The following is a 16721-nucleotide window of genomic DNA, read 5'->3' on the forward strand; positions in this document are numbered from 1 at the left end:
CCTTTTGTACTTTTCTGTACTGTCAGAAATGTCTAGCCTTGCATGTGTATTCCTTTCTTCTTTAAACAAAAATCAATAAGTTATATACATAGAGAGATTTGTCCTATTTAAAAAGTTTTTTCTTTTTTATACCACTCTGTACTTAAGGGAAAAAAACCTAACACCCGGTAGTTTACTTTTTAAAGAATTTTAGCAAAATAAACACATTTAGAAGTAGATATTATCTAGAACCTAAAGCAGAAGTGACAAAAGAAAGTGTGTGAAAAATGCTTTGAAAAAAATGTTCACAGCAGCGTTATTTATAATAGCAAAGAAAGAGGAAACAACCCAAATGCCCATCAACTGATGAAGGGATAAACAAAATGTGGTGTAACCATGCAATGGAATATTATTTGGCAATTAAACAGGAATGACAACGTAGATGAACCCTGAAAACATTATACATTATATAAGTGAAAGAAGCCAGACACAGAAGTCCACATGTTGTGTGATTCCATTGCTATGAAATGTCCAGAATAGGCAAATCTACAGAGACAGAAAGTAGACTGGTTTGTTGCCTAGGGCTGGGGGAAAATGGGGAGTGACTGCTGATGAGTAAAGGGGCTCTTCTTGGGGTGATGGGGAAATGTTCTAACACAGAATGTGGAGATAATTGCACAAGTGCAGAGTGAATATACTAAAAACTGTTGAACTGTACACTTCAAACGAGTGAAATAGATGCTATGTGAATTATCACAATAAAGTGGTTACATATAAAAGTAAAAACTTTGAAAATACTTTTAAAATGGCATGTTTGCACGCGGGGCTAGGGAACATTTGAAGACAGATGTGCAGCATTTTTTCAGTGGACTCAGGGGCACCTGCATGGCTGTGACCTATAACCTGTGACCTATAACCTGTGCCCCACAGACACTCACCCTTGGTGCAGTAGGTGACCTCTCCCGCATAGTGGAAGAGCTGGAACTCCATCCAGCCAATCCTCTTTCTGCCCTTTGGACCTGCCAGCTTCCGGCTGCAGCAAGACAGAAATAGACGCGAACTGAAACTTTCTACTTCACTGCAACAAAATGCACCAACATATAAAGCAAAAGAGTTGTTTAGGATTGTGACAGTCAGCTGAGGGCCAGCACTGAAAGCTAACCACAGAGTGTAGCTACCAGGAAACCTTGCCTCCTATTTCTTCTGGCTACAGACCAAGGTCTCTCTAAAATTAGATCCTTCCTTCTCATAAGCACCGCGGAATGGAAAAAAAAAATACATGAGTCACAGAAACACATTTATCTGTACAATGAAATAACTTCCATTTTTCTAGGTGATGCCTAAAAGTCAGTTTTGCTACTTTACATTTTTATGATGCTGAGAGACTAAAATACTGATGAAACTTTGTTTTTCAGATCCTGGTGATTCATAATTTTTTATAAATTTTTGGAAATGTATATACATATATATTATGTACACACATATCCCAAGTGCACAGCTCAATGAATTTTTGCAAACTGAATTCTTCTGTGTGACTCGCATCAGATCAAGAGACAGAACATTACTAGTCCCTGAGAACCCCCAACCTTGAGCCCTCTTCAGGTACAACCTGACAGCTAACAGAAGAGGTTGTTTTTACCTGGTTTGATATTTCATAGAAATGGAACCATACAGTATGTACTCTTTCATGTCTGATTTCTCTTGATTACATGCTTTTGTGATTTACCTATATCATTGCATGTATTACAGATTGTTCATTCTCATGGCCATATATTATCCCATTTGTGAAGATGTTATAACTTATTTTCCCATTCTTGATTCATATACTTATCCAGTTCCACTTATTTATCCTTTCAATAGCCTATAAGGGGTCTGATGAAACCACTACAATTTATTGAATCTTTGCTATGGCCAGAAATTACACTTAGGTGATTTATGTAGTCATTTACAATGCTATATGGTAGGTATATTAATTATCCCATCTTGTAGAAGGGAAAACTCAAACTCAGGAGTATTGCTTGTCCAAAGTCACGTGTCTAATAAGTGGCTGAACTGGGATTCATAACCAGTTCCCTACGACTCCAGAGCACATGCCCTTAAATCCTCTCCTCCTTGTCTCAAAGACTACGTTAAATTTCTAGTTGATTTTCTGGGGTGCTGTAAATGCTCTATGTCTTCATCTGTGGTATGGTGATGTGGGTACACACAAATATCATAATTCATCTGGTTGTACAATTCACATCTACATACACCACTGCATGAATTTTATATCTGAATTAAGAAGAGATAGTTCATGCATGTGGACATGTCGAAAATGAAATGATGATGAATAAAGACACAAAATCTTAAAAAAAAAATTCCACTTGGAATTCACATGAGCTTGACCCCTACCAACAAAAGTTGTGCAGTTGGCGTATCATCATATTTCTAGGAATAAAGAAGTATCTGTACTCTTGGAGAGCACTGTCCATATATCCAAGATAATGGAGATACAGTTGACCCTTGAACAACATGGGATTTAGGGGCACCGACTTCCACGCAGTCAAAAATTTGTGTATAACTCATAGCTGGCCTTCCGTATCCGTGTATTCAACCAACAGGGGATGGGATCACGTAGTACTGTAAGTATTTACTACTGACAAAAAAATTAAAAACCCATGTATAAGTGGACCCATGCAGTTAAAACTCATGTTGCTCAAAGGTCAACTCTACTTGACCTTCCCCCATGCAACAGCCTCGCAATGAGACACCTACGTTTGGAAGTGTGCATGCTTGCCCACTTTCTCTTCCAATCTCTCCAGGAAACTCAAGTCTGTAGCAGGACCAGGACGAATACATTCTTCATCCTACAAAACAGAAAGAGAAGTCTCTGTTCATGGCACCACCCTCCATCAATTCCAAGTTTAAATGCTCCCACCAGCTGTGGCAAAATGTAGTGGATTGAAATATATCATCTCACACAAGTTCAGGTGAACATTTCTGGGGGAGGAAGGGTAATCCATCACATGTGCTCAGCTTCTCAAATCTGATCAGGGAACCTTGGAACCAGAGAGACTGGAAATTTCCATGAAAAGTCAACTCTCCCACCTGTCTGACGCCTATGTCCAAAGTCTTCCCAGGGACACGTCGCAGCTTTCATAACCAGCTGAAACAGTCAGCTTCATTGTCTCTTAAACACTCCTAACCAGCTGGCCAAGAACATACCCTCTTTTACTAGGAGCAAAGCCCTCAGGGAAAGCAAGCGATAAAACTCGTGGAGTCTAACCTTTCCTATTTCACAAGCTATGTCTATTTCCTGTTTGGGGTCCTCAACAGTGATAACATTTAATTGACCATCTTACAAAAAATGAATCAACCCTGTAGCTTTTATTAAAACAACAAAAAAGCTGGGTTCATGTTGGTGAAACAATTCTTACAAAGCAACATTTCTATGCTTTCTGATTCCATCTATGGCAAACCAAATAGAAACAAGTACTTATTACTAAGGTATTTTAAAATACTAGTCTAGCAATCTGCAGGCACATTGAACGTACACGTACTAGCTTACATCAGTCTGTGCTTCCTGGACGTCCACGCAGCTTGTCCCCCGCTTCAGGTCGTTGCTCAAATGTCACCTTCTCAGAGAATCCTTCCTAGACCATCTTACCTAAAATTGAACCTCCCTCCTCAGCGCATCTAATCTTTCCTGCTTTTTTCCCCATTGCACAATCTGTGCATTTTCCCCATTCACCTGTCAGTTGTTAGTCTCTCCATGCTAGAATTTAAAGCCTCTGAGTGTAGCTGTTTTGACCGGTTTTGTCCACTGCCATGTCCCAAAGCGCAAGGCAGAATCCTGGCACAAAGTAAGCATTCAATAGGTATTTGTTGAACGGACAGAGTCGGAATGCTTGCCAGGTATAGTTCTAAGCCCTCTGCATGTATTATTTCACTTAATTTGTCCTTATAGCTCCTCTCTGAGGTAAGTGCTGTTATTACTGGCCCCACTGAAAGATGATGATGAAATTGGAGCTCAGAGAGGTTAAGACACCTACCTAAGCTTGCACAGCTCATAAGCAGTAGGGCTGGGATTTGAATCGAGATGGTGTCCATGTTCCTGGCGACTACAGTCACCACCCATCAATGTCCCTGCTGTGCTTTAGAATCGTGGGTTCACACAGCAGTTAGCTGTCGGGGAGGCAGGAGGAGGAAGGGGGCCAGTAATTCTCATTAACAGGGAGGCAAACCGTAGTACAGATGACTGGGAATGGAAGGCAAGGCAGGGAAGTCATTTCTCACTGGCCTTCAGAATTTGTTAGAGACAATGATGTTGAAGTGGAACAATTGTGGATTCCAGGACCCTGATGTTCTCAGAAGTCACAATAGTTCAAAACAAGGTCACAGGCCCACCTCACGGAGCCTCAACTCAGGATCCGTGGATATTGTTTATAAAGCCTTCCTTTAAGTCTTATTCTGGCTCCCTCCTCGGTGCTAAGCATGAAAGCAGCCCCTCCCCCAAGTGCCTAAACCAGGTCCCCAGTTCCCTGGCTTATCCTGCCTTGTCTATGGAAGAGAGACTCGCATGCTTTCATTATAAAAGGTCTTTCCTTGTGATCTCCTGATGGGCTATAATTTAGGTCTGTGAATCTGAACAAGAGGAGGAAGCTCAGCCTAAAGCCTGGAGCAAAACTTCAGCAAAAAAGTTCAACTTGCATCCTTCAATAATCCAGGGGATTTCACTCTTAACCCTTTGTAAGCCTGGGGAAAAGATCTTCCGGGGACTGCAAATACCATTGAATGGGCGCCCCAAGTCAATGTTAATTTTCTCACCAGAATGGAAATGATTCCTTTGTGTCTCTCTTCTACCAAGTCACAGATGATCTTGTTGTTGAAATACTGAATTGGCTCCCACTAAAATGACAAAGAGGAAAAAAATTCTCCAAGAAGGATTAAGATGAGCATCAAATATAACTCTTTTAAATTGATTTTCCAACTGTTTTTCCCAAATCTGATTTTTATCTCTCACATTGCAAAAAGAGTACTTGCTGAATATCAAAATAACTTCCCACGAAATAAGCAGAGAAGGAGTGAAAAATAATCCTTAGTACTAATCCGGAAAAATCTCCAATGAGATAATATTTCTCAAGTAAATGTCTTTTGCTAGGTTAAGAAATCAAATGAGGAGAAAACATCGAAACATTTACCTCTATACCTTCCATTTCATATTCTGCCTGTTCCGCTTTTAGGGTTCTCTCAATTAATAGTTGCTGGAGTTTCTCATTGCAGTAATTTATACAGAACTGTTCAAAACTAGAGGTGCAAAAGATTTAAGTAACTAAAGCTACGTGAGTAGACCAAGTTTTAAAAAATTGCTTTTACTTATTTTTAAGGATGCTTTTCCATACAGAAAAACCAAAGCCCTTATTAAACAAATAATTTACTAAATAGATCAGAAGAGTCAAGCTAAAAGACATTTGCATTTTTTATAGTTATTCCGGTTCTAGAAAAGTCTATGAGGTAGGGGCTATGCAAATCTGGAGAATTTCTAGAAACAGGAAAATGAATTCCAATAACATCAGAGATGCCATAAACCAGACTCAGACCTTAAAGAAAAACAAAGAACCAGTGGGTAGCCACGAACTCACCCATTCTTATCAAAGACTTCAAACCCATAGATATCCAGCAATCCAATCACAGTTTTCCCAGTGAAATCCTAGTCAAAGTAACACACACCATTAATTGTTAAGGTCGTTTACTTTGTGACACTCAAAACCTGGTAGCTGTCCCCGAATCTGGGACTTGGCTATAAATCTCATGCCTTCTCTCCCCAGCAGTGGCTCACAGAAGAACCTTAGGGTAGAAATAATTTTCCCAGCCTGCCTCTTCCTGCCTGCAGCCTCCCCAGATCCCATCCCAGATTCCTTATCCATCACCGGAGCGGTGAAACCTTCATCTTCTGATTCATTTCCTTGCTTTAGCCCTCTTCAGCCTCCCAATCCCACATGCAATCCAAAAAAAAGAAGAAGAAGAAAGAGGGAGAGAAAAGAAGAGGAAGAGAGAAAAAAAAAAGAGAGAGAAAACAAGGAAGGGAGGGAGGGAGGGGAGGGAAGGAAAGAAGGAAGCTATAAACAGCAGGAAGCAGATGTTTATCCAGGAGAGAAGGCAGATACTTTGGATATCATTTTCAACAGAGGACCAAGTGTTGCCCGGCAAGGATGGCTATTGAAAGAGAGCATGGCTTTTTTTAAGGGACACAATTTAACACTGTATATGATGTACCGAGTCAATGTTATCCAAATCTGTCCTTTGGATGCTTCCTCCGTGAGTCTCACCACATCTATGTACCCCGTTGCCCTCATATCATTTCCTTAATTTCCAGCTTTGAGTAAACTCCTTTTTTAATTTAAATAACTCCACTTAAAAAGGAAACATGCCCTTTTTAGGGTAAATTCGAAGGAGTCAGCCTGCTTTTTCTTATACATCTTAAAACATACTGTTAAAAGGAAAAGCTTCTGTGTATGCTTAAAGTCACCTGGCATACTTGAAATGCTGTGTGTCCCACACTTGGGGACACACGGCCAAGATCATTCAGCATGCATTTTTGTGAGCCTACTGTGTGCTAGACACGGGAAACGCAGACGTGAAAGAACACCATCCCTGCCCACGAGCAGCGTACCGTCAATTCTCACAAATTCTTTAGAGTAAAGATGTTGGTTATAAAACATGGCCATGTTGGTGAGCACATTAGCCAATGTGTGTGGACCAACCTTGTTCACTAAGGACAAATTGATTTTGTTGACCAGCCAAGTAAATGTTCGTCCGTAAACGGCCTTTGCCATCGCATCTCTAGCGTAGGCAGAGAGTTCTCGAGTCAATGGGCATATCACCTGAGAAGAACGACAGGTACATCTTTACAGAGGTTTCAAAAAATTAAAAGGCCTCCTGAGTGTTCAACCTAGGCTTTAACGATGACTAGGGAAGGATACTTGCTGGGGAAGGACGCCCCTCCCGCCTGTGCTGTTTATGCTATATTCTCGAGTGCCAGGCACTGTGCTGATATATAGCCGTGACTAAGACAAACAGTTCCAGCCTTTGTGGGCTCACATTTGGCAGGGGGACACCCAACAAGTCACACAAAGAAGCAGCATGTTGCTCTCAAGCTGAGAGTGACAAGTGCTATACGGAGATACATACGGTGCTTTAGGGTAGGGGTGGGATAAGCAGGGAAAGGACTTTGAAGCAATGATCCCTGGGAACTGAAGGATAAGGCTGGGTTAACTACAAGAAGCATAGGGAAAAGTGTTCCAGCAGAGGGAACAGCATATGCAAAGACTGTGGAGGGAAGGCAGGGCGAGTGTGAGGCACAGAGAGCTTGTGATGGCGGGATGTTGGGGGAGGCGGAAGTTAAGGCAGGAGACGCTGACAGAAGCTGGACCACACAGGACCTGGTGGGCAGGATTCAGGAGTCTGGCCTCCCCTGGGGCCACCATCCTGCTGGTAGCAGTGGTGGGAAGGGTAGGTACATTTCCACCTAGAGCCATTTTTACCTCCTCCGTTTTGGCTTCAATCTTTCTATGGGTGAGAGCTTCCAGAAGGACCCATGGTTGGACCCCTAGGAGCTGAATAAATGGAAATCAAAATGCCATTCAGTAACCCAACTTTACTCACGAATTAAGAGTTTCCAGGTCCAGGTGTACCTGCCCTACTAATTGTGCTTTAATGCAAAACAGACCATATTTGGTCTTCCAACCAACTGGCTTTTACCCACTCCCTCAGCTACCCCCACGCTCTTTAAACCTCCTAACCAGTGTCAGCTGGGAGAACACGATGTGGGCCTTTTGGGGGACATGGGCATCCGGCTGCCTCACCCCCCTCCCCCGCCTCTCCATCTCTGAGAGTGTCTGCCCCCACCGCACCGGGGCTCTCCAAAATTGAACCATCACCTTGGCAATCCATTTGATCTCGTGGGTGTCTGGTATGGAGGCACAGCCTTGCTGGTTCTCTTCAAAACAGATGTTCCCCAGGTGTAGGACACTGGCAATAATTCCAAAGAGATTCTAGGAATGTGGGAAGTGGTGAGGAGGGCAGGGAGAGAAGACGGCGGCCGCCTCATTGATAAATGTCATCAGGAGATACCCGAGGGAGAACTCCCCGCCCCTGAATTCCAGCCTGGAGCTCACAGAACGAATGGAGTTTCCTCCTTCCCCAGATATTAAGGGAAGCCGGGAAAGAGCCTCGGAGGAGGACAGGATGATGCCTCAACTCATCTCCAGCACAAGACACTGCTATTTTGATATCATCCTGTGCCTCCCCACCAATCTAAAGTTCAAATGTCATGATCCCAGATATATGTGTGTGTGTATATATACATACATACATATATATTTTAAAATTATATCCTGGTCCTTGAAAGATCAATAGTTTAACAATCGCCCCGCCCCCCCCAGAAGACAAGGACAAAAAGATGCAAAAACAAAGTGTTTATAAATCCTACAATTTGGTCCAGTTTGTTCCAATATAGAAGCATAAATAAATGATATTCCTGGCATTCTAGGGGATTAAATATTTGAGATTGGGTTTAAGGGGAAGAGAAAACGTGACCACCTGCTGGTACCCAACACTGGGAAAATTCAGGGCTGCTGGAAAAAAATGCAGAATGCCTAGTTAACATTTGAATTTCAAGTAAGCAATGACTAATTTTTCTTTCTTTTTTTTTTCTTTTTTTTATTGGAGTAAAATTGCTTTACAATGGTGTGTTAGTTTCTGCTGTACAATGAAGTGAATCAGCCACAGGTATACATATATCCCCTCCCTCTTGAACCCCCCCACCCCATCCAGGTCGTTACAGAGCACCGAGCTGAGCTTCCTGTGCTATACAGCAGCTTCCCACGAGCTATCTATTTTACACATGGCAGTGCATTTATGAGCAATGACTAATTTTTAGTATGAAGTTTGTCCCATGCAATGTTGGGACATACTTCTACTAAAAAATTAGTCAGTGTTTATCTGAAATTCAAATGTACCTAAGTGTCCTATGTTTTTATCTGCTGAATCTGGCAACCCTACTATGTTAACCACCAAGAAACCAGCATGGTTTCCTCAATCCCAGACCTGACTGCTGGCATCTCTGCCCTCACGGGGCTCATACCTCCAGATCATCTTCAGTAAAATCGATGACAGAAAAGGCATTGGAAACAGTTTTCCAGTCATTCTTGTCATTAATAGACGACTCTTTGGCACAGTGGCCCTGTTGACACAGAATTGGGTCGCTTAACAGCATTTTTATAAGGACAGTTAGGTTTATAAACACCTACTCCTAATCAAAATGATCTTCTCTGCAAGCAGGAGAAAGCTAGTTCTATAATGTTCTGAGCTGTGAAAAAAAAATGGATTTTATTCTAACTGTTTAGCACCTGACGATTTGCCAACGGCTGCTTTTTTCAAATTTATTTGTAATTTTGTTTAAAAATCTGTCTGGGAAAACGTTCCAAGTTAATATATTAGTGGTATATCTTTCGTGTGTTTTTAAAAATAGGCCTTCTTGCCGTTTTTTGCTGAATAAATTGGAAACACTTGTCTCAATGGATATCTGCTGAAACATACAGGAAAATGACAGTGTTTAAATTCAGAAAACAATCTTGACACACTTAGCAACCAACATCAGAAACGTCACTGCAGGATTTCCTTCACTCAAGGAAATAAAACTTTGGCATCTAGAGAAACACAGATTCTACAGGAAGTGTAATAAGACTTTTCGCATTAACTCTAGAGGCTGTCTTTTAAACAAGTAACAGACTACCAATATCACAATTTAAAGAGAAAACCTTCTAGATGAGGGTTTGTTTTTTTTTTGTTGTTGTTGTTTGCAGAGTATTCCTAGTTTCCTGATTATCTGAAGATGTGTTATCCTAAAAGAGTTCCTTGTTGCGTGGGGAAAACAAAGGTGTCATACCATGAGAATATTCACCAGTGAACTGGCCAGCGTTAAATCTGAAACCTCCCAAATATCCCTGCCCACACAACTAGCAACATCTGCTCTTGCCTCTCCAAGGGCAGGGCTAGTCTAAGTCAGTCCTCAGAGGACACCTAGGGGGGTTTGGAAGCAGTGCAAATATACTACAAAGCCGTCACAAAGTTTGCCAAAGTTACAGGAGAATACGAAATCAATAAAAATAATACTGGTGAATTGCTTGAGCCTTTCCAAAGCCACTGTGGCATGAGGAACTGGCCAGATTAATCGGGCCAGAAAAAATCTGCAAGGATAAAGGCATGATACATTCTCAAAGAGAGTGATTTGATCATTGAATGGTTAGGAGAAGCCCTACATAAATGAAGTCCTCTTAAATGGATGAAATCCATCCTTAATGGATGAAGTCCTCAAAGCGTGTAACAAATTGATCCTCTGATCATGCTATGAAAAGCGAAAAGTGATGCTCCCATACAGCTCTGCTGGAAAAATGAGGTCCTCAAAAAGAAAAAAAAAAATCAAATTTGATTTATTCTTTGCTCTAAGAATTAGTACAAACTTTGTTAAGTATAAAATGAGATTATGAGATTCTTTTATCTTCCTGAGTTAGCTTCATCTTTCAAAATACATTTCCATCAAGTCGTCTTTTCCTCCATGATTTACTATGATACGCTGGTCTTCATTTTACAGTATTTACTTTCTAAGACCTGGCTCTCTTTCTTAAATGATGTCCCTGCTTTGTACTCTGCCAAGTGACCTCCGTTCAAGCCAGGCCCAGAGAGAAGAGAAAAATGCAAAAATCTTGGGGCAAAAAGGTGCTAGTGACATCAGACACTGAGAGGTGCTATACATCCTGAGCTTCCCACACCCTAGTGCTGGTTGCAGAAAAATTAGTGCTGGGAAGTTAAACTCTGGAAGCCACTTTGTACAACACTACATCCTAGGATTGCTCAAAGAAATGGTCTGAACTATTTCTGTAAGGGAGGATATTCATTCATTTCGCAGAAAACAGTTCTCGGGATGGAAGGCAGGAAGGTGCAAAAAGTCTTTTCCAAACTCGTTCTGAAAGCAGAATGAAAGACCATAGGTTGTGGACACAGATAGTGTGTTTCTATCACACTAGACCAGAAATTCTCACCTCAGCTGTGCATTAGAATATCCAGGGGATTCACTGAATTACATTTAATCACCAAGGAATGTTTAAAACAACCCTGATGGAAAATATTTCTACAGGAGCTTCCCTGGTGGCGCAGTGGTTAAGAATCCGCCTGCCAATGCAGGGGACACGGGTTCGAACCCTGGTCCAGGAAGATCCCACATGCCACGGAGCAACTAAGCCCGTGAGCCACAACTACTGAGCCTGCGCTCTAGAGCCCGCGAGCCACAACTACTGAAGCCCACGTGCCACAACTACTGAAACCCATGTGCCTAGAGCCCATGCTCTGCAACGAGAAGCCACCGCAATGAGAAGCCCGCGCACTGCAATGAATAGTAGCCCCCGCTCACCGCAACTAGAGAAAGCCCACACGCAGCAACGAAGACCCAACGCAGCCAAAAATAAATAAAGAAAAGAAAAGAAAAGATGTCTGCAGTGGAAAGATCTGTCACCACCTTAACCTAGTGATCAAATTCGCATCACTAACAGTGAAGCAATGGACAACATGTGTCTGCTGAGATGATGCAGGATGCCTACGCAGAGCATCTATGCAGCGTCCTTACCAAAAATATTTAATCTCAATCTACTGCTCTAGCATCTTCACACCGTTAATTTTATGAAAAGAAGTAAGAGTCTAGATTAAAAGAAACATAATAACCGATGCATGATTTTATCTTAGTTGGAAGAAACTGCTATAGGTAGTATTTTGAGGACAATGGAAAATTTGACTACGGACTAGTTAGTAGATGATATAAGAAAATTATTGTTAATTTTTAAGGTTCAATATGGTAGCACAGTATAAGAAAATACTCTTATTTTCAGAAGCTACATGCTGAATTATTTGTGACGGAAGTGCCATAAAATCACAAATTGCTTTAAAATGGTTCAGCAGAAGTTAGATGATAGAGCAGATACAGCAAAGTGGTAATAATTTTTTAATGTGAGTGAGGCATGTAATGATATTGATTCAACTTTTCTGAAAACTGAAAATGTTTATAATAAAAAAAATTATAAGGAAAACAAAATAAAACCACCCTGATGTCCAGGTCTTGCTCTAGACCAATTAAATATGAATCTCTGGAAAGTAGAGCCCAGGCATTTGTGTGTTTCAAAAGCTCCTTGGGTGATTCTAACTTCAGCCAGGGCTGAGAACCACTCACCGAGATATTAGTTACTTTACCAAGATGATATACCTGCCAGGCATAAAAGGAGGGGTCAAGAAACCAATCAGTAGAATACCTCCACAATGGTAATGAGAAAGTGATTGAACATCCCACAGAAGTCCCCCAAACGCCCCTGATCCCCCCCCTCCAAAGAGCCACCAGAACCAGGTGCTGGTCTTTCCAACCTGTGAGAGGTATTTATACAGCTGGGGGTCTCGCTCAAGTCCCAGGTAAGCAAGGAGCTCCTCTTCTCCACCCTCTAGCAGCTGGTAGAAGATGTGGAAATTCCGCTCACCCTGATTTTGATAGACGACTCGAGACTTTTCTATCAAGTAACTGATGATATGCCCACCTACAGGAATGCCCTTCAAAAGAGAACAAAAATTTGGGGGGAAAAAAAAACCCAATAATCAAACCACTCTCTTACTGGTGTCTTCTGATGAACTGAAATTCTGAATTTGAGTCAAGTCTGATCTAACGATCTTCTAGAATTCATGTTTTCTGGGTTCCGTTTCAAAAAGAGTTTTGCCTACACCCACGGTCATGAAGGTATTTTCTGCGTTTTCGTCTAGAAGCAACTGTTCTACCATTCACGTTTAGGACTATGATCCATCATTATTCAATTTTTGTAGATGGGGTGAAGTTGAGGCCAAAGATCTCTTTATCCTCCATATGGATTTCCGGTTGACCAGCACCATTTATTGGAAAGACAATTCTATGCATACTGAATCACAGTGCTGCTTTGGTCATAAGTCTGGTGACCATATACGTGAGCGGGGTGGGGGGAGGGGTCTTTCTCGACTCTCTTCTGGTCCATCAGCCTCTTTATATATTCTTGTGCCAACATCACACTGTCTTAATTATTGCTTTAAATAAGATATCCAATAAAGGGTTTGTGTTCCAGGACATATATAGAACACTTGCAAATCAATAAGGAAAAAAAAAAACAGCCCAATTAAAAATGAGCAAAAGACTTTAACATACAAGAGGGTCTTTAAATGACCAACGGGCAAAACTTCATTAAAAATCAGGGAGATACAAATTTCAACTACAGTGAGAAACCACTATACCCCACCAGAATGCCTAAAACTAAAAGGACTGACAATACCAAATGTTGGCAAGAGTGTGGAAAAACTGAAACTCTCAATTATAACACTGCTGGTAAGAACCCAGCAATGCCCCCTCTGGGTATATACCCAACATAAAGGAGTGTGCTTGTATCTACTAAAATAGGTACAAGAATGTTCACAGCACTATTTGCAATAGCCCCAAATTGGATACAACCCAAATGTCCAACACAGGAGAACAGATAAATGGTGATAAAAGTCGAGCAATCAAAAAATGAACAATGCCATGCAGCAACATGGTTGAATCTCACAGACATGTTGATTGAAAGAGGCCAAACACAAAATAGAACAATTGTATAATTCCATTTTTCTGAAGTTCAAGAAGCAGCACAATCAATCTGCGATGATAGAGGTCAGAACAGCGATCACCTTTGGGAAAGGGGGGGGTATTGTCAGAGACAGGTAGGAGAACCTTCTCGGTGCTAGAAATTTTTATATCTTGATCTGAGTGGTGGTTACACAGGTAGATTCATAGGTAAAAATTTATCAAGCTGTATGCATGATTTGTATCCTTTTTGCTATGTGTTGAATTTCAATAAAAAGTGAAAAAATATATATCGTTATTAAATATTTTTTCAAAGTCTATGCACACACCACCAGAAACCCATGTTCCAGCCTCTGGGAAACCCCGAGTCAGTCTGTCCTCATCACTGAACTGAACGCTCAGCCAGTTACTGTTCTCTAGCCTAAGTGTCACTTTGTCACTTGGAATCATACGTCCTTGAGAACTTTGTCTACCCCTCCTACTTGCATTAGCCTCATTTAAACTCTGTGTACAACACAACCACACTCATTATGTGTTGCCTCTGGCTACTTTCATGCTACAAGAGCAGAGTTGAGTAGTTGAGACAGAGGCTGTGTGGTCCATAAAGCCTAAAATACTTACTATGTGGCCCTCTCCAAATAAGTTTGCCAACCCATGTCATATAATTATGTACACATAAGCGATATATTGTTTACTTTGGAATGTTTTCAAGTTTTATAAGAAATGGCATGACACTGACACCCAGTACGTTCTCATGACCCGTCTACATTGTGCGTAGCTGGCGTTCACATGCTGTCACTGCCATAAAACATCTCATTGTGTGAGCATCCCGCAATTTGGCCGTTCTCCTGTTGGTGGGCATTCAGCTCTCTCGAGATGTGTTGGTTCTTTTCCAGTCCCTTTACCATCGTGAGCAGTGCTGTTGTGGGCATGTTTGCACATCTGTAGGAATATCTCCAGGCGTGGAATGGCTCTACCTTAGATTATGTGATTTCAACACCACAAGATGATACATTGTTTTCCAAATGGGCTGTACCAATGTACTCCCCGCCAGCAATGTGTAAGAGTTCCTAATGCTCCACATCTTTACCAACACCTGGTATTATCAGACGTCTTAATTTTTGCCCACATAGTAAAATATGTCATCGTGGTCTTTATTTGCATTTCCTAGAACTAGCACTACTCCTGGATTTTTCAACTTTTTGAGCCAATAAATGCCCTTCCTCCCTTAAGGTGCCTTGAGATGGGTTTCCATTGCTGGCAAGTGAAGGGGTCCCCCATGAAGCAGTAATAGGAACTTCAGTGTACCTTAAAGTCAAACTGTATGTCCATGTATTTTCCAAATCTGCTGGAGTTGTCATTCCGGAGTGTTTTGGCATTTCCAAAAGCCTTGGAATACAAAGGGAGGGGATACTGAACCAAATTGTCATTCAGTGCCGTTTAAGTCATTAAGTGTCATTCAGAGTCATTTAATGTGTCACGCAATGACATTAAGTGTCATTCAGCGCCATTTAAGTCATTCACCATGCTCACCGAATTCCTGACCCTAAATGACATGCTCATTGGAGGAGGGGAGGGGGAACCAGGAATGAAGGCCGTACTTTATCTTCTAAGAAGGAATCACTATTTACAGAGGATTTGATGCCAAATATTGGGGCTGGACCCAGAGGAAAGAAGGGAAAAAATATCTTCTCCCTAGAATCCAATCTAGGAATAAATTAGAAATGGCCTAAGGAGAGGTAGATAGGACCCTAGGCCCTTGCTGTTCTAGAAGGGCACAGTTAGTGGCTCCCATCACCAGACACCTTCCTATATCAAAGATGTAAACTGTTCAACCCAAAGGCCTACTGGGAAAATCCCTTCAACCATAAACACCTTTTACACAAAGAGCAACCAAAACACCACAGGAGAAAATACCGTGTTCAAAATCATCCAGCAAGTCAGTGAATTGCAATGGTAGAAATAATAATCATCAAAATGATTTTAATTAAACAATAAAAATATTAATGATAATAAGAGTATTATTTTAGTGCTTACTAATTCTGCTGTGTGCTTTTTATGCATTCATCTTGTTTAATCCTTAAAACCTCTTGAGAGGCAAGTACTGTGAGTTAGACCCATTCTCCAGACAGGGAGTGATTGCAGAAGCTCGCTGGTGCATGACTGCCCCAAGGTTACTCTCCAAGCCTGCTGGACTTCAAGGTCACGCCCTTCAACCACAATACTACCCACGTGATCCACTGCCCTCTTCTTAACTTCCAGACCTGCCCATTTTGACCGACCTACCCGAACAGAAGATTCTTCTTATTTAGGTGACCTCCCTGGAACTGCCCTCTCTAGGTCCTCAAAGATCGCTCACCTCCAGCACTGGATTGGAGAGTAGCAGTCTGTCACGGGCTATTTGTAGTGACTCAGTCATTGGGCAGGTCACTGCAAAATACTGGAGAATCTTCTTGGAGGCCTCCGTTTTCCCTGCCCCGCTCTCTCCAGAAATGAGGATGAAGTGGTTAGTTAGCTCAGAGCACATCATGCGGTAAGCGTTGTCAGCTATGGCGTAGCTGGGGAAGTAGTGAGACAGAAACGCAGGGAGTGGGAGTGACTATAACACTCCTCCCCTTGACTCCGATGCCCACCAGAACAGGAGGACAGAGCACCCTGCCTCCCAGAAGCCACGTCCAGATTGCGGTACAAGGCGCTCAGTTCAGACAGGTAGCACACCTTCACCATGACCCACTGACTGATCACTCACAGAGTGTACTAGATATCAAAACTCTAACAATAGGGCTGCCCTGGTGGCGCAGTGGTTGAGAGTCCGCCTGCCGATGCGGGGGATGCCGGTTCATGCCCCAGTCTGGGAGGATCCCACGTGCCGTGGAGCGGCTGGGCCCGTGAGCCATGGCCGCTGAGCCTGCGCGTCCGGAGCCTGTGCTCCGTCCGCAACGGGAGAGGCCTGCGTACCGCAAAACAAAAACAAAAACAAAAAAAACCTCTAACAATAGAAGAGTTACAGTGAAGAATTGGGGCAGGAATAAAAAGATTTTTCAAAATGTACCAATTTTTTAAAAATCTATCAACATTTCTTATAAGA

At 42.0% G+C, this 16721-nt stretch overlaps 1 protein-coding gene across 1 annotated transcript in view; it reads right to left on the bottom strand.

Moving 5' to 3' along the window:
- Positions 1-16721, bottom strand: part of MYO1H (myosin IH) — a 42849-nt gene that overhangs the window by 22201 nt on the left and 3927 nt on the right. Inside the window, exons 3-14 of the mRNA XM_059040300.2 lie at positions 15993-16191; positions 14942-15022; positions 12427-12606; positions 9104-9202; positions 7899-8012; positions 7503-7574; positions 6723-6842; positions 5601-5668; positions 5160-5265; positions 4786-4866; positions 2734-2825; positions 918-1012 (exon numbers count right to left, since the gene is read on the bottom strand). Of these exons, the coding sequence (XP_058896283.1) occupies positions 918-1012; positions 2734-2825; positions 4786-4866; positions 5160-5265; positions 5601-5668; positions 6723-6842; positions 7503-7574; positions 7899-8012; positions 9104-9202; positions 12427-12606; positions 14942-15022; positions 15993-16191 (1307 nt within the window). The remainder of the gene's footprint in view (positions 1-917; positions 1013-2733; positions 2826-4785; positions 4867-5159; positions 5266-5600; positions 5669-6722; positions 6843-7502; positions 7575-7898; positions 8013-9103; positions 9203-12426; positions 12607-14941; positions 15023-15992; positions 16192-16721) is intronic.

The sequence above is a fragment of the Kogia breviceps genome, chromosome 15 (genome assembly GCF_026419965.1).
Source record: "Kogia breviceps isolate mKogBre1 chromosome 15, mKogBre1 haplotype 1, whole genome shotgun sequence".
Classification (NCBI taxonomy): Eukaryota; Metazoa; Chordata; class Mammalia; order Artiodactyla; family Physeteridae; genus Kogia; species Kogia breviceps.